Source organism: Zeus faber (genome assembly GCF_960531495.2).
Source record: "Zeus faber genome assembly, chromosome: 3".
NCBI lineage: Eukaryota > Metazoa > Chordata > Actinopteri > Zeiformes > Zeidae > Zeus > Zeus faber.
The window spans coordinates 9,487,685-9,514,883 of record NC_137190.1 but is presented as its reverse complement, the minus strand read 5'-3'; the positions used below and the strand labels follow the sequence as shown (position 1 = coordinate 9,514,883).

At 41.6% G+C, this 27,199-nt stretch overlaps 1 protein-coding gene across 1 annotated transcript in view; it reads left to right on the top strand.

The window, feature by feature from the left end:
• The first annotated feature begins 6,953 nt into the window (after positions 1–6,953).
• tox3 (TOX high mobility group box family member 3) overlaps positions 6,954–27,199 on the top strand; it is a 42,359-nt gene continuing 22,113 nt past the window's right edge. The window contains exon 1 of the mRNA XM_079998124.1: positions 6,954–7,064. Within this exon, the coding sequence (XP_079854250.1) occupies positions 6,963–7,064 (102 nt within the window). The 5' untranslated portion in view covers positions 6,954–6,962. The remainder of the gene's footprint in view (positions 7,065–27,199) is intronic.

Sequence of the window (27,199 nt, the reverse complement as noted above, 5' to 3'; positions counted from 1 at the left end):
TATGAAAAAGAAAATGGCAATACATGCAAAAATGTGAAAATATACACTAAGCAGTAAACTGTACACAATAAAAATATATGGCAATATACTGTATACTAAACCTAATGATAAACAACAAATATAACCTAAAAATAACAGAACAAATAAAAGATAAAAAGGAAAAATGCCCCCCCAAAAAATGATAAAAATGGAAAAACACCCCTGAATAACTAAAAAGGTCATGTCCAAAAATATAATACGTTCCTATACAATAAGTTATTATGACAGGGGTGAGATGATTTCAGGCACTAGCGGTTACTTTGCAAAGGAATCAAACCCTTGATACAAGGTGTGGGAGCGTAAAATAGAGAGTATTAGGTCCATTAATCAAATCTCATTTATTTCTCTTTTGTACCTCTGTATAATTACCCTGGCAGGTTTGGTTTAATTGAATTTGAACGTGGGCCAACAGAAGATCATTTGTTTTTGGGTTTCCTTTTTCCTTTTTTTTTTTGGCAACGTCGCTCGAGAGGAAATGACACGCGGTGGCCAAGTGTAATTCATCTGGCGGAGAGACACCGACACCCAAGTGTCAGAGAGGAAATTAATTCTGATCACCGTCCGTGCAACACACACAGAAACACCATCAAAGGACAGAAATGAAATGAATAACAACGACAAACACGCGGCAAAATAGTCACGTCTCCCTCGCTGTGTCGCGCATGAAACCAAACATCCAATAATCAAAGTGAATTGGAAATGTTATGAAATCCACTTATGTGGCCCCTCGGTGTGTGTGTGTGTGTGTGTGTGTGTGTGTGTGATGTCTCCGTACATGCCAGTGTGAATGGGATTTGATTAGGTGGGCGTGTCTGTGTGTAGTAGGAGTGTGAAGGCAGCGCTTTCTTATGCTTGTGTGTGTGCGAAACCTGACGTTTCTATCTACAGCGTCACTATATCTACATGTCTATCTATCTATCCGTCTGTCTGTCTGTCTATCTATCCATCTATCTAAATCGGTTTGGTTATCCATCTATCTATGCTGCAATATGCTTCTATCATATGAGATTTAACTGCGATGTAAAACAATATCCATATGAAAGGTTACACATTTTAAATGTTATATGTACACCGATCAGCCACAACATTAAAACCACTGACAGGTGAAGTGAATAAAATTGCTCATCTGGTTCCAATCGCACCTGTCAAGAGGTGGGATATATTAGGCAGCAAGTGAACAGTCAGTTCTTGAAGTTGATGTGTTGGAAGCAGGAAAAATGGAAAAGCGTAAGGATCTGAGAGACTTTGACAGGGAGCACATTGTGATGCTAGACGACTGGGTCAGAGCATCTCCAAGACGACAGGTCTTGTGGGGTGTTCCCAGTATGCAGTGTATAGTACCTACCAAAAGTGGTCCAAGGAAGGAGAACTGGTGAACTGGCAAGAGGGTCATGGGAACGTATGGGCTCATTGATGTGCATGGGGAGTTGAAGTCCAGCCCGTCTGGTTCGATCCCACAGAAGAGCTACTGTAGCACAAAATGGTGAAAAAGTTAATGCTGCTGTGATAGAAAGGTGTCAGAACACACAGTGCATCACAGCTTGCTGCGTATGGGACTGTGTAGCTGCAGACGGTCAGAGTGTCCATGCTGACCCCTGTCCACCACCGAAAGCCCCTACAATGGGCACATGAGCGTCAGAACTGGACCATGGAGCAATGGAAGAAGGTGGCCTGGTCTGATGAATCACATTTCTTCTACATCGTGTGGATGGTCGGGGTTGGGGTCCGACCCCATCCAGCATCTGTGGGATGTGCTGGAGCAACAGGCCCGATCCATGGGGGCCCCACCTCCCAACTTCCAGGACTTCAAGGATCTGCTGGTAACGTCTTGGTGCCAGATACCACAGGACACCTTCAGAGGTCTTGTGGAGTCCATGCCTCGTCAAAGCTGTTTTGGCGGCACGAAGGGGAGCTACACAATATTAGTGGTTATAAGTGGTGGTTTTAATGTTGTCGCTGATCGTTGTATATACTATATATGTTTTTAATATATAGTGTTTACTATATATCCACCACGTACTGTTTCTGTCAGGATGTCTACTGGCATTAGAACCCACATACAGACACGGGAGGCAGACAAGTTTTAACAGAGTTTACTACAGGCTCAGACAGGTTCCAGTACAGTACAGGTTAAGATGTATCCAGGAAGAGCGGGCAGAGAGGCTTGCAGAGGAAGCTGGTAGCAAACAAACAGGAGCAGGACGGACTGGAAGAGCCGGGACAGGTATCACGGGATCAGCAAACACGGGATCAGAACAGGGAGGCTTTCAAGCGTGGAAGGTAGTTGGTAGTCAACCTCGTCGACCTGGCACCAGGGGAAGGGAACAGCGGCGCTTTTATGCAGGGTCACTCATTTCTGGCCGCCGCTGTACTCTGAGTGTAACAGGCCTGATCGCTGACCATCTTCAGGTTGTGGAACCAGGACCTGAGCGGAGGATAGAGACAAAGGGAAACGAGAGACGGACCAAAAAAACTACCAAACACTCGCACTCACACAGAAAAAGGAAAATAAGGGGAGACCACGCTCGCACAAGGGGCACGGGTCACGGGGGAGCAGGCACGGCAGGTGTGAAGGTTCAGATTCTGCTTCTTCTTCCCTTCCTTTTTCAAAAGAAATCCTGTGTTTTCATCAGTAAATGAATCCGCACGAAAGACGCTTCATTCAGTCATTCAAGGACTTAGGTCTCTTTTTTAAAAGATTACCTTCTTTCCAGCGCAGTCCAATGTGAAGTACATTCTATTTGTTTAAAACACTCTCGTCACCCTGGAAATTCCAGCTTCAAGCAGCCGACCCAGAGGGACACCGGCACAATATGATGCTGCTTCTGATTCAATTTGGTACAAGTCTGAGAGAGACATTGGCTCAGAGCTACTTGAAAAAAAAAGAGGCTGGGCTTACAATATTGCATTTTTGCTTTGGTAAACATTTTGTCAAAAAAATAATGTTGGTCGTTTTTTGGGCACTGGGATTCCACCACACTGAGATACCACCGGAGTCTGGTTATCTCAGGGTACAAAAAAGGCCATTCCCTTCGTCGGCATGAAGTGCTGACTCTGCCGACGGAATCGGCTTCTCTCAAAGTTTCTTCGGTCAGAGTGTCAAGATACTTCGCAAAGTGCCAAAACAAAGTGGAGCTTGGGGTGTAAGTCACGTATCCACCGGCGGAAAGTAAAACCTTTAAAGCGTCGCTGTTTACTGTAATGCTGGGGTCACACCGCCAGAGATTGGGCTGCAGCGTGAAGCCGAGTCGCTCTCGTCTCGTACTTGTATTTGATTGATTTTTTTAAAGATCTTCCAAAGGTCTTAGCAATGAATAAATAACTCAGTAAAAAGTACCTACCTATACAGTACATATAGGCCTACATAAGTGAACCAGTAATATTCTGCAGGCCTGATGTCATCCATATCAACTGTTTACACACCACAACCAGCCACGCTGTCTGTCAAACTCACTTATTTCTCCTTTCACTCCTTGCGTGTGTCTGATTTCTGCATTCAAACAGCACATACGAGGAGCACCTACGAACGCAAAATACATTGAACGGCTGTTTCTTATGAAAGGGCAGTTTAATAAAGAATCCAATATGGGGCTTTTTTTTTTTTTTTTAACAAAACGGTCCTACGGATTGCCGCTCCATGTTGCGTCTGCTTGCCAGCAATAATAGGAAACCACCAGGGCAACCGAGATGGCAAGGATGGAAAGTGTTTTTACACCAACACAGGCCATGATGTTGAAACACTACGACTTATTATTTATATTTGGATGTTTGTGTAGCCTACATTTAAAGTTTTAAGTGCTTTAATCTTTCTGAATGTTGAATGAAAGACTTAATCTTTTAACACAATAGTTTTCTTGTGGTATTTATTTTCCCATAATAATAATAATAATAATAATAATAATAATAATAATAATAATAATATTATCCTCTATTGATATTGTTCAGGGAAAATTCTCTGAATTTTAAAAAACAAAACTTTTTGAAACAGAAGCCACGTACACGGAAACAGAAGCCACGAACAAGATTACGTCTTGTTTCAAGCGGTATGTCACAAACATCTAGTGGTTGAAGTTTCATCCAAATCGATCCACATATACAGAGCAAAACCCACCAAATTTGACCAAAATCACAGACGAGGTCCAATGGCTTCAAAGCCAAAATGTGTCCAACCCCGCTAAAACTATCTGGAACACGACAACGACATAGGCTACGAACCCGTTTGAGGTGTCGTTTAAACAAGTATGTCACAAGTATCTCGTGACATCAAGCTTCATCCAACTCGATCTACATACGGAGCAGATGTTGGTGAAAAAGCGAACAAATTTGACCCCAAGTATTCAGCTGGTTGTGCTTGACTGACATGCCACTGATTTAGAATGTGCAGACTCACCACTCACAGTGGTTAGAGATCACAAATGATGTGTTTGTAGGTATATATAATTATGTACCTTCTTACATGGTAGATGTCAGTAGATCTGTTTGACTGATATTTAATCTCTTTGGCCCCCATTACTTTGCCGAATTAATGAAAAATCAGAGAAAAAAAATTTGTCAACAAAAACTCGTGACCACGTCGAATCGAATCCACTCGAATGTACGACTGAATGATGCGTTCAAGATCCAGCGAGCCGTCTGAAAAATAGAAGCCATGCCACGCTAATAACTCACAGAAATACCACAAGGTTTTTTGTATTTCATGTAAATGAAACTTATTGAAAATGTAATTCAATAAAAAAGTCACCGCTAAAATGACGTATGCTAGAATACTATGTTAACCTCCGTAATCACGTGAACCTGCGTAAATACGTCCAAATTTATGCAGTCGAGACACAACGTCACCTTCCATCACTGACACTGCACATGTACTTACACACAACAAGGTAGGTTATAACAATGACAAAGTTTGGTTTAAAGTAAAAAAGTAAACGGTTGTTTTAATGAAACGTCATGTATAAACAGTTTCCTACAGCTAAACTTAGAAAACTTAAATCCAAAGGCAGAAGGTGTTAAGTCTTGACAAAATCCTCCATAATAATTCCAATACCAAATTAATGTTAAAGTTAGATAAATGTTTTCTGCATTACAATACAGACAAGTCATCTATTCAACTGGATAGTGTGTTTTCCAGTCGTAGATTCTTAAAAGAAAAAAAATACAGTGGAGCACTAATTAAAACTGACGTGTATGTTTCATGTTTAGGAAATAATATGTATTTACTATTATTGTTATGTATAGTAGTGACAAAGTTTGTTTTTGTTATTGTTCCAGATGTCAAAAAAAGGCTGTAAGTAGACGTTGGCGTATTTGAGAATACAATACAATACAATACAATACAAGTGGTATAAGGATGTTGAATTGAACAATGAATGGAATAACCCTCTTTCCAAAATTGAAGAACATCCAAAGACAACAAACAACAATAAATCTACATGCACTGATCATATTGAAAATGCAGATTTAAGTTCAGAAGATAAAAATATTGATAAAACATTAAGTGATAAACAACAACATGAAATGTTTATGTAACATGTTTCCAACCAGTTGATATTGTACATGTTTCATACGTGTTGTCGTCCGAGTTTGATTCACACCGATCTACATTTGTACCAGGAAATGTTGATTAAACTAAACAAACTCACTGAGACTTGAAGAACATTGGCATTACATTGAGAACAGTCACTTTGTGACATCATGAACCAATGATGTAAAAATTGATGGTTCATCTCTGGGTGGTCGTGAAAATCGAAAAAGTGTAACTTGCGCTACATTGCACAGAATCCGGAGAACTGTATTAAGTATCCAACACAACTAAACTGGACCCCGTGTATTGCTGCCTGCAGCTATATTTATTAGAATTATTGTTGTTATTATTATTATTTGTAGAAGTAGTAGCACAGTAGTAGAAGCCGAGTTGTTATTTTCATTTTGCTTAATTGTGTTTACTATTGCTGCCTGAGGCTATATTTATTATTATTACTACTACAAGAATAATATGATCTCAAGCTGAAAAATATATACAATATGCAAAGACTGTAAGAAAAAATAGGATTAAAAATATGTCAATATCAGCAAAAGTATATGCAGTATATATATATTTTTTTTTCTGTGCCTATACAGTATATACAACTTCATATTTATAAATAGTATTTATGCTCCTACTTAGGTATCGGATTAGAGTACTTGTTCCCCATTATAATCCAAATTCATCTTTATTACCACGCGAGTCCCTGGGGGAGTGGGAGGGGCTTCTGGTGTTTGGGGGCGTGGCCTATCCCGCACCACATCGCCTTGTTCGTCATTCCGGCGCGCGGAGCCAGAGGCGGAACGACGCGCTTTACCCCAAGCACCACAACACACGCACGCACACGCACACACACACACACACACACACACACACGCACACGCACACACACACGCACGCTCAACTCAAATAAAAGAGCACAAACTAAACACTGATACCGGTGGAAAAGGCCCGCGCGCGCCACAACACCCTCCCGAGGTTTGACGTTTTTTGTTGTTGTTTTTTTTTGTTGTTTTTTGTTTTTTAAATATCTTTTTTTGGACTTTGTCTCGGACGCTCCAGCTCCGACTTTACTTTTCCAACTTGGGGAGATTTAAGCTCGCCGCGGCCGGGGGGGGCGCAGCAGCGCGGACGCGGCGCGGGGCTCCCGAGACGAGGACGGTCGCCATGGAGATCTAGAAGAAGCGGAATATTCAAACTTATTATCACAAAGAAAAACACGCCCCCCCCCCCACCCACCCACCCCACCCCCCCTCCTCTCCCCCTCCCTGCCACCCCCCCCCCAACCCCACCACCCCCACCCCCTCCTCCTCCGCTCTCCGGACCCGGGGTCCAGCATCGTTTTCCCCCCACTCCGCAGCCACAAAAAGCCGGTCTCCGCGCCTGCTCGCCGCGGAACACCATGGATGTAAGGTTTTACCCCACGGCCACTGGGAATTCTATTCCAGGGGACCCAGCCAACCTGGACTTCGCCCACTGCCTGGGCTACTACAACTTCAACAAGGTGAGCGGTCGGCTCCCCCCGTGGGGTCCCTGTGGAAACGGCGCCTTCGCCGTCCGGCGGCGGTTCCCGGTCACTTCTTTGTGTGTGTCTGTCCCACTCGCATGCGTTGATTTGGACCCGTGGGCACCTCCACCGACGTGGACCGTGGTGTATAAACCCGTAGTAAGGCTCGCTCCCGTCCGTGTTCCCAAACATCAGTGGCGGGTTATTGTAACAGCAGACAAACGCACCTTTAAAACTAGCCCGGGCTGCCTTTAAAACGTGCAAAAAAATATATATGATAAATAAAAAATATCGAGGATTGAACCGAGTGTTTCAGGTTAATTCCACAGCCCGCGGATGCGAAGTCCACTTTTCCCTTTAGTTCAATTATCCCACTTTCCCCTCCTCACCGAGTCCCCCCATTTCAATGCGGGGAAACCCTCCCCTCCGCGCGGGTTATTGGGGGGGGAACGCCATTGCCGCGTTGACGCGTTTTGTTTATGTCCCCGATCGATCACCCCCCATAATCTGTAATCTCGGCTGTAATCCCCGTTCTCCGCCGGTTGCAACTCCTCCAGCAGCTGTCCACTACGCCCCTCCCACCCCCTCCCCGTCCATTCACAGTGACTGGGCTCATTGTGTCAAGGCTGCTGACCAACTCAGATCCATGTCCACTTAGACGAGCACCTCAGTGTACCGACAACCCACTGCATCAAGTGCACAGAGTGAGATCATTAACCGCCGTGCCGTGGCTCTGGCTTTTTGGGGGGGGTGGCGCTCCGAGTTTCCTGGCTCGTGTCCAGCTGAGACAGTTAACTTAAGTGTTAAATACTTAAAGCCTCCACAGGTAGATGCAGCCGCTGTTCCCATTTCGCTCTGGGACCGCCGGTGACGACGGATGCACATTCCCCGATATTGAATCCTGCGGTCAGAATTTTTATCTTGTACTTGTGCAGAAGTGCAAGTCAGAGTCACAAGCGATTGGCGTAAAGAAATAAAAAATAAGGAAAAAGCCTGACGGTCTGACAAAACAAATAAAACGGAATACTATCTGCTGCTACTACTACACTATCTTTGACGGTGAAAGTATGACGCAAAACTTTTGGTCCAAAGCTCATCGTGCACGAGTCTCCTCAACTGTGGCTGGAGAGAAATTCACAGAAATTGCATCAAAGTTTTGTCATGCACTGTGCACATCAACGCTCCACGCGCACAGATGTCCCCCGCCCCCCCCCCCCACCACCACCACCACCACCACCCTTCCTTATCCTCCAAATGATTTACCCCTGTGGTGCAGTTGTGTTTGCCCTACCCGCCCCCTCCGAAAAACCCAGTTACCCGCTCCATCTCTCTGTTTCATCAGCTCTTTGTCGTGTGGATAACTAGTTGCCATGTGTTCCGAATTTCATCATGTCTTCATCATCAACACCAGCAAAACTGCGCTGCATTGCCCTAAGAATATAATCACAATCTTATGGACGCTCATTAATTTCCCAGGTTGACAGAGAGAGAGAGAGGTAGAGATCCGAGGAGTGGCTTATTTCATTCTTCTCCCAATATGCATCATCAGTGGAGTGGGGGTCAGGGGGTACATGCTAATGAACAAAGTGTTTTCCTGCTCAGCAAATGGAACGTTGTAGCTATTACCTCCCAAATAAACATTGGATTGAATTGAGGCAGCGTGGTGTGGTGCACATTTCCACCCCCACCCCCCCACCCCTCCTTAAAGAAAACACTCTGTCGTGTTGACCCATCCCAAAGACACCAACCATCACTTCTGTCAATGAGCTTCTGCAAACAGGCTGAAAACGTCCTCCTGTGTCCCCCTCTCCACGTTTCTAAGACTTTTCCAAAAAATGCTGCGTCGTCACAAAACGCTGTTGCAAGAAATGTTTTAATTGTGATGACAGCTGAGACGAGAAGGGACCAGATGCACTTTGAAACACCGGAGATTCCTTTACATTTGACCAAAATGCTCAAATGAATGTTCCTAACTGCATTAGGTAGAGCAGTCGTTCCCAATGTTTGTGCCTGTGTTTGGATATGATAACAGCTGAATAACGATAACAACACATGTTAAACTAGTGGTTTGCTAGGATATAGTGTCACTGAACACAGCTCCCCTTTTTATTAAAACCACCATTAAGCACGATGAATAACACCTCCTGGACCTTTTTATTCTATATTTAATAGAGTTGGTTGATGTTCAGATGTGTCATATTCTGCCTTTCATATGAATTACAAAACATGTTCGCTGTGTTTTCTTATTAGTCTCCATCATGTCACTTATTGGTCGGTACTTAAAAAAAACCCCTCCAGTATATTCTGGGATAATGGCTGGAGGTATTGATGGCCGCTTGGCTGCAGTTGAGAGCACATGTGGTTGTAGTCAGTGGAATTTACAAGGGCTGCCTCTCTGCTCTGAAAAAGGCTCAAATAACGACATGAGCTCATGTGTAGGTATTTTAGTTTTCATTTCGGTAATTGAAACATCAAGACGCGGAGAGATATGTGGGACAATAAACCCAGGGGCCTTTTTAATGAATGTTCTCAGGAAATGAATCTTCTTTTGCTATGGCAATGTGGTACATGTTAAGATTCAAGAGGTTTATTCATCACATACATATACATACTTTCATACATATATGCAGTGATGTCAAGGTTAAAATAAGGTTAAAATATTTATTATCGTTAATCTTATAAGGCAATATATGCACTTTAATTTAGCCTTCCATGAATGACACGAGGTGAAGTGACTGATGGCATATTCTAACTGTACCACTTGTAATGTACTTCATTATTATAAAAAAGTAATTCTAAGGTTTTCCAAGCGGAGATCCAAACGTGCGGCACCAAAAGGGGTCACGCCCTTAATTAAAACGTGGAGAATTTTCTGTAACTTTTCAATTGCTGGAAAGAAAAACAACACTTTATCGGGCTACAGGTCAGTTATGTGGTTGTATAACATATTGAGAAAAATATTCAAAGAATCTTTTTAACATTGATCTAAGAGATCAGAGCTTTCATTTTGGCGGGTCAAACTCCAACACCGCAGGACAAAAAAAACAAAAACTGCTAAAAGAGATAAAGTGAAGGATTCATTAAACGAAAACGTGTACTCCGCGTTTTTATTGTCCACTCATCGGGTGATTTGGGTGGGGGATAAGTGCGTTGTAAAAAGAGATGATTAGGACGATGGTCGCACTTGATGAAGGGAGGTAGGATGTGTGGAAGTGTAGCAGAAGCTGGGTTAGCGAATAGTTTTGGATGGTGTTGGAGCTTTTTAAACGCATGCTTTTCAACACATAGGTTGTTTTGCAGGGGGAAAAGCAAAGAAGCCGAATTAAGGAACCAACTAACACGGGGCCGCTCTGTGCCCCGTGTTAGTTGGTCGTGTTTCCTCCCGTTTGGAGGGCGTGGAAGGGGTTAAGATGTGTTCGCAGCCAGTTCCTCCAGTGTACACAGCTGGTGCCATTTCATCACGCGCAATCCAAACATATCCAAACAGAACTTTAAATGTGGGGGCGGGGTCTGCGCTGAAAGGCTGCAGGGCTGAGAGGCTGCGACCCCGAGGAGGTGATCGCGCGTCCAAACATCCAGGACGTGTCCCGATCACGTTCAACACGCCTATTACACAGCTTAGAGATTAGTCTCACGAGGTTCAGGTGATGAAGAAACATGGTGCAACGTATGGAAATGTCCATTTGAAAAGGTTTACAATGGTTGTTCCTGTAGCAGGGGGGCCAGCAAACAGCTAGCACTACTGGCTCTCAGTGAAACACGAAGTTATTAATTCAACATTACAAGGCAACCAGTGATACGCTGATGAAGACGCTTCCCACCAGCATTTGCAGCTAATGCTAGCATCAATAATGGAGAGCCAAAGTGTACATAGCGACTTCTCAAACAGGTTTTGAGGTCGAGGGTTTTTCTCCTCCGCCCTCACTCGAAAATGATAAACAGTTGCCCCGCTCAATAGACCTGGATAAGTATAATCTTAGGATGAGTGCGAAGATATGGTTTTATTTCATTGGGGAGTAAGTGTTACCAAGTGCAGTTTCTAGTAAGAGATTTGACATTAATGTATAGAAGGGAATGCTATAGAAAAACAGTAAATAAATCAAAAATACTGGAGGAGACTGTTAAAGAATCCAACATTTGTTCATGCAAAATCCATTAATCTGTCTTCAGGCACCACTTATCTAGGTCATGCATGTGGCAGGTAATGCAAAATGCAGCTTCTAATTAAAACTATTTTTTTTTTTTTTCAAATTAAACTAACGACTAATTTCTAATGTTTCAGGCTGTACATTTTGAAAACTAGAGACAATGCACGGATATATTTGGCCACCAAAAAATATTGACAAAACATTCAGCTGAAAGCGAAATGAAGCTCACTATTTAGGCAGAATACGTGACTCTACAGTGCCCTTTATTGATGACATGTGCAGCCACACCATGTCCATGCTGTTTAAACCTGCAAAGCCAAACACAGTGGAACTTAACCGTCCCTTTATAGTGTACTCCTGCTCAATAAAAGTGAAAAAGTATTTCAAAAAGCAAACATGGAACAATTTCGCGATCAGTGCATCAAAAGGTGAGTTTGAACGTCTTGGAGTAAAGCCATGGACTTAGTAGAAACTAAGCACTTAAAAAAGAAAAATGCTTTAAAATCCTCAACTTGCTTGTAAATACAGATCTAGTATTTCTATGCCAGAAGATTACTATATCTGTATGCTACACCTTTTTCTTCTTAATGCAAATGTTGATGTTTTATTGATTTTAACATCCGCTTCCAATGCAAACAAATTGACAATCTGCGTGAGCGCTGTAGTCTGGGCTTCATGTGTTAATTTTCGGGCTGCAGGACGTAAGATAGATGGATCTCACAGCTGGTCGATGGCTTTCAACCACACTCTGAACCACACTCGGATAGGATTTTTCTCCCAAAGAATCAAAGACTCTTCAATAATAAATGTTTGTATTCTTATTATGAGCCTCAATCAAAAGCAAATCTTGTTAAAAATCACCAAAGAAGGAAAAATTACTGGTACATGGCTCTGGTTCCCAGGAATGGGTTTAAATGTCCAATTTGACAGTGTGGGAAAGAACAACATGAGATTCTTGAGAACTTGAGATAAAAGTAATGAAAGAAATCAATTTTCGGCATGGGTTCACCATTGGTGTCTTTGGAAACCCAAACCATTGCTATGTAAGCTATAGGAAGTGTAGGATATCTTATAGATCGGACGAGAATGGGGCACTCTATCACTTTAGAATGGGTAGAAATCTATCAACATCATGCCATGGCAACAAGGTATCAACAAAACTGGGCAACACAAGCATTAGTTTGTTATAACGGGTCTGATATAGATAACTCCACATACAAAGAGATAGGAGCCGTGTGTTGTTAGTTATGGTCTTACTCTTGGTGTTTCAGAAGCGTTGCAAAGGTGGCATTGGAGTGACCCGACCTCTCTAAAGTGAATTTTGGAAAGGCCGTATTCTGTGGATATAGATTTACTGACCTTGACATACTCACTGTGAGTAACTCCAAAATAGGCTTCTTGCTCCTCAAAACTGCTTTCCAAACGCGTCTTCGGTCTCAGATCGTGTTCTAACTCCCCAGCCCCAAATAATAAACTTCAGTGCCTAACACTCGCATCTGGTCATTAAAATTCAAATAAACGCACAGTTTGTTGGTTTTCTGTTTCAAAGCACAAACTTTGCGCTTGATGACATTTTTTGGGATTTCTGAGATTCGTGACTTTTTAAAATTTACAGGATTTCTCATGGGTCTTCCCCTCGACACATATATCTCCAGTAAATGCATGTCTTGCATTTAAAATATTGCAGTCTCTTAACCGTGACCTTTCAAAATACCACTTGTATGCCAATAAACATGCAATAATGCTGGTCTCCATATATTATTTTTATGGTTACTAATCAAGGTTTTATGATGCTTTCTTGAGTTGGAGTTTTGAGTTGAGTCAAAGTATTTTTAAGTCATTGGTGTAGGAAACATTGCTTTAAATGGAATGGAAAAAGTTTCCACAAGACAAGACTATATTACAATATACAACCTGATGTATTATCACTTATAAATTAAAGTCCTGCCTTTTTATTATAAGTTTTATTCTGAGGCATACTTTTCCTTGGTGGTCATCACTAAAACAAGCCTCCTAGCTTTGAGCTTTTTGGTATGTTTTTCTCAGCTCGAGCAGAAATTGTCCCTCGACAAATCAAAGCCCAAATTTATATTGTTTTCCGTCCATGATGAAGTGTAGTTATCTGTTTTTATCTCAAGACTTCATCCTATCTGACTGATGAAAGGAAAGGTAACACAACTCTTGCAATTTTCCAAAGTACCAGTCAGTCGTTTCTGTTTTGTGAGCCTTGATGTTCGGACATTTATTTCTTAAAGCCATTTTGCTTTTTTTCTGGGTCCACTATGTAATTCTTCCTGGATTCTGGGACTGTATCAACTTATCGAGCTGTTTTTCCTTTCCAACTTGACTTTCTTGCCATAAGCCCCCAGCTCCTTTAAGGAGCCTGGTTCCAAATGTCGTCCGCCTGATGCCGTCCTGTATATTATTTTCTAATCATAATGACCTTGCTCTTATCTGCGGCTGCTTGTCGTTCCTGCAGCTTTTAGGACTATTTAATTTGGCCTCTCCGCTCCCCGAGCAGTACATTTTAGCAAGTAAATTAATTCTATTAGGGCTTCAAAAATAACTTTGCATTCAGTAAACACATGCAAATTAAGCCCTGCCTGAAAGTAGGAAAATATTGCCATATTTAAGCTGTGTCTTTGCAGAGAAAAGCAGCCTCTGAGTCATTTATACACTTTCATTTAATGTATTGCTTGGGAATTTGTTCCTCATTACTGCTCTTTGGGGGAGAAGGGATGTGAGTGTTTGCACTATATAATGCGTCTCAATGTTTATATTGTACATTATTCGTTTTTTTTTTTGACAGCACTCGCTCCCTCGTGCAGTAGGAAAATGTAATATTCCACCAGGCGTTAAGGGTTGACAACGCCAGCAGGCAGGTGTACAAACCTCCCTCAGTAAAAAAATAAATAAACACTCTTGTGTTGAAACAGAATTGCCCTTTACTCGGTTGGAAATAATCAATTTATGTATGTTTTATTTTGTAATTATTTTTCTGTATTGAATTATTATTTATTTATTTATTTAATTATTTTGTTTTAGTTTTCCAAATATTCTTTACCTAATAAATGACGAACAAACAAAAACGTGAGTTTAGTTACGTGCTCTCTTGTGTTGACTTGTTGATGGAAATTGATCTTTGGTGCACGTGGGATAATGTTATTCATTAAGGTATTAGTCTCCTAGTTCCATCCTGAGATCCCTTTGGATGCAGTTTTTTAACCATGGCCCTAAATGCTGCATCATAAACACACGTGACCCGATTTGGAAACGTGACGTCCACACCCTGCAGGGCCGTGATTGTGTAGATGTAAAGACACACATTAATATGATTAGTATGAATATTGTATGACTCATAATATACTCAGTTATTCCTGAGAAATATCCCTCAATATAGTTCGTGTTCAATTTAGATCAGGATGTGATTCTTCAGATGACGTTTTTCGCTGATGACGCCTTGTTCTCCACCTCCTTTCAGTCCCAGGGGGAGAAGGAGCAGCTGGTTGTCCTTCTCCTCCATCTCTTCTTTTCCCCCTTTTCACACAAACCTCTCTGCATCATCCACCTTTTCCTACCAAGCCCACGACTCTGCCCATGACTAAATTAAATTTGTTTGTTTGTCAAATCGACAAATATAGATGTATAAATAAGTAATGAATGATAATGTTCCGGGATTTGCCAAAAAAATATCCTGGGTAAACTAGTTATAGAGACTGAAGTTCCAGTTTCAAATCCAAATGGATGAATTTAAATCTATTTAACCACAAGCTAAGTTCACTACAGTTTGGCCTCGTGAGTAGAGTCACGGAGCAGTTTTGACCCTCATGACAAAGAAATTCTTCTTTGGCATGAGGGTCAAAGATTTTATCCCAATCTCAGGAGCCTTGGTCTTCAACATTATTTATCATTATTCATTATTTACCTCTCGCCAGGGTTTATTTTTTGGATCAGACTCAGACAGAAAGATTTGGTTTCGAGTGTCTGGGTTGAACATTTTGTTTGTCATTAAACATGAGGGACACAACTTTCAAAAGTAGTTTTCCTTTTGCAGGTTTCTGTCGTACTGTCTGGGTCTTTTCCAAAATAATTCTGTACTAAATGCTCAAACCAATGGCGTTTCTAATGCTCAAACTCACGTCTTCCTCATGTCTATCTAACCACGCAGCGAGAACAAGGGAAATAATGTAATTCTGTTGTGCATGTAAGTAATGGAGGCTGTAGAGAAGGGTCTTAGAAAATGTTACTGTTCTCCGATCAAATGACTTTGTTATCATTCTTTCATTCTTAGAAGGATCTTAAAAAAATGCTCACCTGTTTTTGTTGCCACACAGTACAGCACAGTATGTAGGTTTATTAATCATGTTGCTAGTGGTACTTTTCGTGGTAAATTGGTCATTGCGGACCCCGGATTTATTCAAATATTTCAATCTGAACTTCTCTTTTAGTCCTTCGGTCTAAGTCTTAAGATTTCAAGATTTGTACTGTAATGCCTCCCATCGCATCATTGCGCCCCGGGGTTTGCTTCACCCTCTGACTCCCGCGGGCGAGCCGATCCGCCTGGCCGAGCACATCTGGTACCTACACCGGTAGCAGGGGGCTGATCCCCGCGCCCAGTCCACGGCTATTGAGCGCCCGCTGAAGCGAAAATGTCCGTGCAAGGGCCCCTATTACCTAGGTGTACGTTATATTTGCGTTTGTAAAATAGACCGTTCTTGAAATGTGACAGATGAGGTTCAAATGTGTCGGGTAAAAAATATTGTTTTCGACACCGGACCAAGTTTTACGACAGTGAGATTTCACTCAGAAACTGTGGGGGCGCCAAATTCGCCAATTTCGCCACTGTACCCAGACGGAAAAATGTTACGTAAAACTATACATCCTTCCTTAAAAAAAAGCAAAGCTCGGCACGTGTATTTTTTATTTTGTTTCCTGCTGATGAGAGGAAAGTGGCATTCCCACAGCTCCCCTGTAGGTTGGAAGCTGCGTTACGGCCCGATCTGCATCGCCAGAAAAGAAAAAAACAAAAGAAAAAAGTTTAAATATGAAGTGGCTGTTCCTGGTGACATTGACATACAGACCTTCTGTAATATCGCTTTCATTTTTGGAGTTTAGAACAACATGACCGTTGCCGTGTTTTGGACGACTGCTTGACATTTACCTTTAGTGGCTCTTTGTGTTTGTTATTATGAGGAATTACTTTTTTTTTTTTTTTTTTGCCTTTAAACCCTCCATCCCAAAATCACCAGCATTTAAAGAGGCTTTTCTGACCCTGGCCGCCCTTAATCATAACCAAATCATAGGTTGGATTTCTTTATACCTTTGATTCGTGCCTCAATCACCCTGTAACTTGATTTTTTTTCCATAGAATACAATTTGGTCGTTATTTCTTTTTTTAAACAAGGCCGTAATTGTTCACATGGGCACTGGATCATATTGCATATTACTTAAGGCTAAGAAGAAAAAAAACCTGGCTACTGTCCATGAAATGTCAATGACTGAATGAGTAATATGACTCTGGGGTTTAAGGTATTAATTATTATTGGTTAAAGGTGGGTTTTTTTACATGCAACATGTGCCTGTGGTTGATTTGAGTCTGGACAAGATCAAGAAGTAATAGTTTGGATTCTACTGAGCTACAGGATAGGAAATTACGAACTTTCATTTCAGTCATTGAAACACAATTATTTTACAAATTACTTTATAATGTTATTCAAATGTTCTGAAAACAGTCAGCCTTAATAACTATAAAAAGTACATTGGTGGATATTTTCCAAACTCTAAACAAACGTTATTCTCCTCTGTGTTATGTCCATTACATTTCCGAATATGAGCTGAATGTAAAAAATATATTCATGTTTATTCAGAGCTTTGGACACTGGACACATTGTTACGATCCAATTTTAACGATGTGTCCAGGGTCCAAACCTCTTGTCTTTTTTTTTTTTTTTTTGCGAATATTATTTGCTAAAAAAATGACGTGAAAAAGACACTCAAGATACAAACTGTCTCAATAGACTTGTTTTGATAGGTTGGGTTCGTTGGTTTTGAATTGCGATTGTGTTTCTGAACACTGTTTCACCATGAATGGGAAACATTTTGACACACAACATGTTATTTACTTTCTTCATCTTGGGGGAATTGATCATGTGCTTGTACTATAGTGTATGGATAGAAACATGACATTATATCGGAGTACATCAGCGTTCATGTTCCGTGAGTCTTTTATATTATTTAAAAATGTGTATTTTCTTCACAACGAAATAAGAATAAGTTCCCTGTGTGTATATCCATCCGTAGTAAGAGGCAGAAGTGTTGGATAAATCAATGTGCGGAGACCTGGGAGGCTCCTCGCTGCTTAATTAAAATCCAGGAGGATCATGTTTTAAGTGGAGGTGAGCGAGTGCTGAATAACAATGACAAATCATCCTCTGGAGGTTTGGAAAAGACCGGCATCACATATTTTTATTTTACTTTAAATAAATAAATTTGATTTTATGTGGAAAAACCCATGGCATAAAATACCCTGGCTGCTTTTTTTTTTTTACATTTTTTTGGCAGCACTTGCTTCTCGGATTGGTGTATTAATCTCATAATTACCCATATGGGATTATATGTAAACAGCTCTTTTATTCGACGTTATTTGATGGTTTATCCTGTTTAGTTTACTGTGCTTTGTTAAACAGAAGGAAAGAAAGGAGCCTTTAGACAGGACAGTGATACCGAATCAAAGCCTTAATGTCAGAAAAATGTCCTCAATGCTCTAAGGGTTTTGGGGTTTTTTTGTAATGGAAAACAGACAGATTAGTGTTCTCATTTAATTTTTTTTTTGTTATTATAGACAGGCAATATGCCAAAAACAACTGGAAAAATAAGTTGTCAATGGAGCGTGCAGCACATCGCTGCTAAGCTCTCATCCTTAAATGACAGTTTGAACAGTTTGTGGAGCCACAAAAAGAAATTGCAAATACAACTTGCGTTTATTATTTTTTTGTTTTAACACTCTTTGTGCAGGAAATGTCAATTTGCAGTTCTTTTTTTTAACTTCATGCACACATCTCTTCTCTGTAATCAAAACATTTAAAATTGAAAGAGCATTTCTCTCCGGTGCGAGCTCATGGAAGCGAAATGCATTCACTTGAGGGAAAAAACATTTACCTTGTTTTTCCGAATTAATGAGATATGGTTTCATAAAAAGAAAAATGTCTGCCCGTAAAAACAGAGCAGAACCACCCAACAGAGCAGGTTTTTGATCCTGCGAGAAGCTCTAATGCATTTCCGATGCATCATCTTACATCCGTGAAGCAGCATGCCCTATTGGTTCAACTGATTCCGGAGAAACACCGCCGTGTCCAGTAGGTCAGGACGGGCCGTCCGCCTGGACAACCCCAACGTCCAGAGGTTCCTGCGCAAAGTCGACAAACTAATAACAACACCATCTATATTACTTAGGCGGGAATTTTTTTCCGAACTAGCAAGAAACGTATTTTGTTCATTAAATAAAACATAGTGATTTTTTTTTTTTCTCTCAAGTGAATGAATTATGCTTCCGTTCAAGCCTGTTGCGAGGTTTATTTGGGGGTAAAAACACTTATACACTGACCATTAGCTGTCAATATTTTAGCTTTCCAATCTTAACAATCTTCTAAATTATATTCTATGTACATGAACTGCAGTTAAATGCTTTCAGCCAGTTAAATCCAATACAGAACTTTGTCAACATGTCCACTTCACGCAGGCTATAAACCAGTGTGTGTCACTGCCTTTTAACTTTACTTATCCTGTGCATAGATTGCCATTTTTCTCTTAACTTAACTATTTTTTTGTACATTTGGCTATATCTGTCCTTTTATTTGGCTGTGTTTTTGGCAAAAAAGATTTAATTTGGTGCTCTTGATTTTATTCTTGATAAAATTACACATTAACTATAATAATAAATGCATTCAGCCCTCCTACCCAGGAGCCACGAGCAGCACCACAGCACTTTGTCAATGTGTCCACTTCACGCAGGCTGATAACCCGGCGTGTCCACTCCGCTGCCAATTTGTGTTTTTGCGTTTTGACGTCTAGCAGCAGCTCCTTGTAGCCATGGCGACACGCCAGCTCCTCTGCTCTGCCCAAATATCTCCATCCAGCACTCGTCCTCGCAGTCTTAATTACTCCATTGTTTCCATAAAGAGCATGGATGATTATTATTTGTGAAATTAGTTTCGCTAGGTGAGTGACGGCGATCGCCTGTGACCAAGTGTCTAACAAAATATGTATGTTCTTACATATGTACATCCCAATAACCTATGAAAAAGGTCATACGGTAGTTGGTGCTTAATGAACTTCTTAAAAGTTAATTTTGGAAAAAGGATGAATGCAATAAGAAAAGAAATGGGGAATTGGCTTGAGGTCCTTAGAAAGTCATATTTAAGGTGACAACATTAATGAAATCCATGGAAAGCTCAGGTAGCAGTCGCTGTAATAACATTGGCCACTGTAATAATTTTGTAATAATTTAGACCTACTCATTCATTGTTATCTATGCAAATATAATTGTATACTATATGTATTTCTTCTTCCCCTACAGTATATAATCTATATTTATGTTATACCCACAACCATACTGCCACTTAGCCCCAGCCCGTGGCTTTTAACTTAACTTATCCTGCAATCACATTTCTATATTCTGTATATTTTTGTATATTTGGCAGTTTTTTATTTAGCAATTTTTTGTAGATATGGCTATTTCAAGAATTGTGTGTTTCTTGTTTTTTATTTGGCCATTTTTTGTACTTAAATGGCATTTTTTTTGTACGTTTGGCTGATTCTGATGAAACATTGCAACATTCTGTATGTGAGATCCACTGACTCACTCAATTTCTTTGTTTTCCCCCTTCTCACAAAATCCAGAGCATTTCACAGAGAACCTTTTCATGTTATACAGTAATGCCTGTGCATCTATACAGTATTAGTGCCACAAACGGTTGAATCAACTTGTTTATTATGGGATGTCGGCGGCCCACAATGGCGGCCCCAAGGCCGTTGTTTGGTTGTTTTTTTTCTCCCGTTGACTTTCTGGATTTGACAACGTTGAAGCGACCAGCCGTAGCCGCCGGGAGACGGAGAAGAATCCTCGAGAACATCGTCAGATTAAATAAATATGATATGATATGGGATTAACATTTTGGGATGCGGCGGAGCATAAACCATCCGACTGTAAAACTGTGTCGCTGCCGTTTCTGCAATAGTCATAACTGATGTGGCTCAGTAAAGACAAGTCTATTAAAAAAAGAGGGTCTGAGCGTAGTTATCACCCAAAATAAGTAAAAGCCGCTCAACCCCCCCCACCCACCCCCAGAGCGGCTCCCATTGGCTGATCAGTTACAGCGAGTTGCAGATTTGAGCGGAGACGTCATTGTTATTACTGGTGTGTTTATTTGTAGCACGTGTTCAATTTTCCTGGGTGGGATTTCTTGTTGTTATAATTATTATTAGTAATAATAATAACCACTATTTGTAAATGACCTCAAAGTGCATTTCATTAATAGATGTAGCAATCAAATAGTAACAATGAAAAACCAAATAAGCAAAATGCATTTGATACAAAAGGGTAAATACCAGTCACTTTCAGATTTGGGTCATGATCGATTTAGACCTGGAGGGATCACGCCCGTTCCTCAGTGAATGATTTCGCTTGAATTATTGCTCTCGAATTCACTTTATTCTCCAGTGATTCTCAAATAATTCTCACTGGTGAGTTTAAAGCTCCTGATTTTTAAAGGGCTGAAGCACGTGGTTTTCTGCCACTCATCGTGGAAAGCTAATTGGGTCGATGTGCTTTAGTGAAGATGAATGGAGGGATGAGCTCTCCCAGTGTCAGTCTCTCTCTCCTTCCGGCTGCAGGTAAATTAGTTAATGACGTGGGGAATCTTTTCCAAAACCTCTCGCCCTGGTGATTGAAGAACAGCGGCCCCTGTTGGACCCTCCGTCAACCCCACTCCAGGCTTTATTCATCAAAGGAGTAATTGGATTAAGGATATGGTGGAGCATTTAATGGAAATGGGACAGAAAACACACACGTTTAGGTTGTTTTTTCTTGTGCATTTTTTTATGCATTTTTAAATGCTATAAACTCAGACTTTTGCAGAACACTAACTGTGGAATGTAGATGCAAAGTTATATAATTTTGTTTACTAAATAATAAATCTGCTCCCATTCTGACTGGACTCGTTTGAGTTTCCCTCATCTCCAACTTTGTTTGGATTTCTTCCACGACTTGCAGCTTGTGTTGGCACATCATGCAGAGTTAAACAGTTTATTGTTTTGGTGAATTGAGGTGTACAATATTATTGTATGAATATTTATTCATCCTGTACAGTATATCGTCTGTGTTTATATTTGATACCCTCAGTCTTACTGTCACTGAGCCCCAGGTATGTATTGCCTCTAACTTTCAACTTAACTTATCCTGTGCATAGAATCGTCAAATCATTGGATATGTGGCTAATTTTGTATGTTTGGCTTTTTTTTATTATAAACAGTTTTGCATATGTACCTTTTTTTATTATTTGACAATTTTTATATATTTAGCTTTTTTTTAATAAGTTGCCTCAATGCACCAATTGCTACCATGACAAATTCAGAGGATAAACTACTACTTTATATACCGAATAAAAAGATTCTGATTCAGAATCAGGTCAAACTTGAATCTTAAGACAAAGCGTCCTAAAAAGAGGGACGAACACAACATTTTTAGTGCATCTGTTGGAGGGTCAGCGCTGATCGTGGCCTGCTCTTATTAAATCTAGTGCAGAATGTCAGTGTTTAACTCCCTGTTGTGGCGAAACAACGTGAAGCTGCTCTGGGGGAGCAGAGGTGAAGGAGTAAATTCGATAGAGGAGCCTTTGTTTTTTTTTATTTGGTTCATAGTATTATAGATGCATTTTTGCAGCAGTAAGTGAATGGAAAAAATGCAAACATTTGTGGATTCGTCTCATGGATTTTTGATCATTTTGACTAAGTTGCCTCAGTCCCTCACCAACCTGTGTCTGGTCAGTGTGCAGACCTGCAGAGCGCTGGTGTTTTGCAGCTGAACCACTGTCAGCAACGCCGAGCAACACAGTCACAAATTGGAATGTGGTTGAGCTCCGGGAAGATGGCCAAGATTTAAATTAGACAATAACCTCTGCTCTCTATACCGCCCGCTTCTCTTTTTTTCTCCCAGCTGCAGGCCCAGTCATTTGTTTAATACAGTGCGTCCTGTAGTGAATAATAGACTGATATATGAGTCACTGCTCAGCACTTTGTGTGTTTCAGATTTATAGAGATTGAACAACTGGATGGTTTGGACTTGCACCGAGGGTTTATGGGAAAAAAATAACAGACGCCATGCGAGCACTGGAGGGCTGGGAACACCCATACGAGCTGAAATAAAGTATTAAGTATAGTGTAGTACTATAGTACATGGAGGGGGTTTTGGAGTATGAACGACCTCAAGCCTTAAGATAAGCAAATTAAAGGGAGACTGATATGCTTGGAAACAATCCCACCAACTCAAAGTCAAAACTGAATTTGATTATTTTGGTTCACAGTGTAAAAAAAAATCAATTTCTCCTTTCAGGCTCTGTAAGCGTCAATACACATTTTTATACTTCAGTGTATGTCACATCAATTATTTTTTTGTCATTCTGCTTTAGAGGAAAACATTTCAACTAACTGAATAAGGCTGAGACGTAAAATGGTTTCAAAAGGACACCCATTATGTCATTTTTGATTCAATTTTTGCTTTTAACACACAGTGATACGACTCGCTGTGGAAAGAACTAGATTCAAATCAGTGTTTTAATTTAGCTCTGTTTGTTACATAACGTGTTCATTTTTTCTTTCTGCATTACATCAATAAGAAATTGAGGAGTCGCGGTAAAGCCTCTTGACTTGTGCACATTCCCAAAGCCAGTTATAATGACTGTATTAGCCTGTAATGGCACCTTGGGAATAAAGAAATGTGTCCGTGCTGCTGCAGTAATAAGAGAGCGCCACGCTCCCAGTAGCTTTTCAATGAAGCTTTATGTGGATCCCAGTCCCAGGGTTCATAGCCATCTGTGAAACACAGCGCAGTAGCAAAACCATCACCAAACCCCAAACTCATTCCCACTGGCAACACATTTTTTTTTTTTTCCCCCGTTATGACATTTAACTGTGTATTCCAAATAATGGCTCCCTTAAAGCCACGGCAGCCTTCGGTTTTTGCAGTGCGAGAACGGCAAGTAAGTGGCTGAAATCCACTGCTCTGATAGCATCTTTAGCTGCTTCAAAGCCTGTGAGTGTAAACAGCCTTGAGACTCGGCTCAAAGGCAACTTGCAGAACAACGCCAACAAGCCTACAACCGCTCCTCCTGTTGTTCCGTGCACCGGCAGCCTTTTGTGAGAAAGCTACACCGTTTTTTCTCTTAAACCCCTTAGTGGCTGCGGGCCAAATAGCTCTGCGCCCCACCACCAGATCACAGATGGAACCCCATTTAGCTTCTGCTTTCTTTTAGGATTTGCTCTTCAGAGTGTGCAGCAGAAGAAGTGGTGGGTTGTTGAATGGTGACCTGCGCAGCGTGGAAGCGGTTGTGTTGGTTCTGTCTCAGTACTATTATGACAAACGCTTGTACCATCTTTGTTTTGGCAGCGTTTCGCAGGTCTCAGTGCCCTTGGTGACCCCCGTGGAACCTCCATTTATTCTTAGTTCCTTTGTGTCCCGTGATGCCGCACCAAAGCAAGGCTCAGGCAGCGAGTCTCCATGGTGCTAAAACACCAGTAATGTGCTGTAAACACAACAGTAATGTGCTGCTATTATGGTGCTCAATGTTTCATCGCCGACATATTGTGATTCCTTATCGTGACCTAAAGTAAAATCAAATGGTAAATACTATTTTGCTTTGTTTCTGGATTTATACATGGAAGAGCCTAAGCTAGACGTTTCTAATTTCCATATTTCAGACCTTTTCTATTTCGTACATTTCTGAGGGCCCTGAGACAGGCAATGACTTCAAGGCTGCATCTTCATCTGTCAAAAACGCCTCAGTGGCACCAAACCCAATGCCTTTCTTCTGAGCTGTACCCATCTTCAACATGGTTCCATTATTTTACACTTCATGATACAGTATGCGCTCTTCTTCCCTGATGTTCTTGGCGTGACGCAGGAGCCGGGGCCTGCTTCTGGTTAAGCTTCCCCAAAAGCAACCGCCTCAACGACTCCCCCCGCTCTCATATTTCAGAGACGGTTCTGATTATACTTTCCATAGGTTAATGGGAAAACATTAAGTTCTCAGTCCATCTAGGAGAGAGAGAGAGCGAGCGAGAGAGAGAGAGAGAGAGAGAGACACCTTGAACATGATACTTAATGCTTAATACACTCCGAGCTACAGTGCAACCAGGGAAACAGGTGGTCTTTTATGGCCATTTTCGATATCCCAGCAAGGGCTTAAACTGCTCCTCCAGGCCCCAGGTTTCCCGGTTTCTAAAAGCAAACAGAGCTGTGATGACACTAAGCCCGGGCTACGGCGGCTGCGGTCTCTGTGTAAAAAAGAGATAATCAGGACACGGCCCTGAACAAAACTGTCATCAGCTTGATACAGATCCCAGATAAGACCTCCATGTTTCCTCCCGGCTCCGAGAGAAGCTCAGCGAGAACTTCCACTCCACGCTACCCGGTGTAGTAGTCCTCGTGACGGGAACGCTGCACTACAGGGGCAAAGATTTCTACCTTTTCTTAAACTGAATTACCAATCGATTCAGGTCGGCCAGCGAGGGGGAACCGGCGCGAGCACGCTGCGCCTCGGAGTTGCTTTCTACAAATTGACTGCAGCTCACGTCGGGGAGAAATATATCTGTATGTCTCGGCCACGGCACCACGTGCACGGCGGCCTGCTGGGCGTGAATGGGCGTCCTGATCACCCCGAGAGGCAGCTGCGGAGCGGGTTTACACCGAATTGGTTTGAAAATGAGCGTGTATTTGGTGAGGGAAGGACCTCGGGAGGAATCAGAAGATGGCTTTCTTACCCAGAGGTTCTGTTTATCGCCGATGGCAGGATGAGGCAGGGTTCAACTTTCTCCAATGGATCCCCAAATGAAAGGCTCTAACCTGGCATTACGCCAAAGCCCAGCCCAAAAGGAAATTGGGGGGGAATAATAATACAAAGCAAATTACTCTTGGTTTCTCTGTGTTTTTGCTCCCTCTTTATAGGAACCACTGGAAAACATATTAGCTCTGGCGTGGCGTCCCAGAGAACACAGGCCGGGCTGTGATTACCGAGCTGGAGCAGAACTGTAAAAATCGCTTGTCAGCACTTGATATGTTTCTGGGAAAGCTTGTGTGCGCTGGTGATTGAATTAGTTTTTGGGGTTGTGGGGAGGGAGAAGGAATGTGTCCAAGTTGCTTTACCTGCTGACAGACAGACAACCCTGTTGTTGTGATTTTTATTTATTTATTTATTTTATTTTTTTGCTGCCACAAAGACGGCACAGAGATGTTTTCGCTGATGAATAAATTGACGTTGCCTTGTAATATTGTATATGCAAGATCTCAGAAATATCCTCCGACACCCCCCAACCACCACCACCACCTCCACCACCATCACTCCCTAACCTCAGGGTGTTTCTGTTAAATTTATTCATGGGATCCATCTGCTGAGTGTAGTGAGCTAAATGCAGACGTATTAAGTGCACACTCATCAATCTGCAATCTCCCAGAGATTCAAATGGAAAGAAAGGAAACTGAACTCTTGAATTCTGCGTCGTTGTCGTCACCCCCCCCCCCCCAACTCTTTCTGATGAATTAGTTTCTGCAGAGAAATCAAATTGTTCATCTTAAGACGCGGTGGTGTCCGTCTCGTCTATCTCTATGTACTCAGGTGTAACAGCCGGTTATTTTGTTGTTGGTTTTGCTCGTCTGCTTCCTGTTTGCTGATAGGATCTCTCTGGTTCCTCCATCTTCCAGGGGTGGAGATAGGGGTCACGTTGGCGCAATATTGCGTTTGCCCCGAGGTTGAAATAATTTTGTTTGCCATAATAGCTGTAAAACTGCTTATTTCCCACTAGACACGGTGCTTTCACACAAATATTCCCAGTCTGATTGTTAATAATTGTCAGAAAGGCACTTATCCAAAGTACTGGTTTGAGTCAGGGAAATTGAAATAAACATCACGTGTTTGCATATGTGTATGTCTTGCATTTCAATCTCTGTATTTAGATTCTGAAAGTCTCACGAAGGTAGCTATTAAAACAACCCTCCACTGTTTGGATGGTGTGACCTCATATTTCAGCAAAGGACCACGAATCCCACATTTTGACGACCGTCCCCGATGTGTCTCCATAAATCACAGAGGAGAAAACACCGGCAAAAATCTGAATACTGAATTCATATTGAACAAAAAAAAGGGGATCCCTATTTATCTCTTGATCTCAGCTCAGTGTTTTGTCTTCCTGCGGTGACTCTGTGCAATTCTTCAGAATCCACGTAAAGCTGTTAATTCTCCTCTGTGGAAAAAGAAAAGTTCTTGAAGAAATGTGCTGGTGCTGCAGTGGAAGGAGTAAAAACAGAGAACGAACGCAGCGCCGGGTTTGCTGTTCTGTCTTTCATGTGCCACTCGTATTACAGAGAGCACCTTTTAGACTTGAAGTCACTCACTAAATAAAATGCTCCTATCCCGCGGCTATTTTAAAAGTGCGCTTTTCTGCCACTTTTCCCCCCCCCGATCTGTTGGACTCTTCTCAGAGAGATGGAAAGGAAAGGGGGGGGGGGTGGATGGTGGGCTTGTTTTTTGGAAACCTACAGAGCTTAGGTGTGCTAGGCTGGTAAAGGCACCGTGAAAGCAGAGCCAGAACCGCGCTCAGATCAAGACTTTTTTTTTAAACATCTGGACAGAATGGTTCATGGGAATCTGTTTAATGGACTTTGAACTGGGGATGTTAATAATTTTCTGTTTAACCGTTCACCGACGATACGAGTTT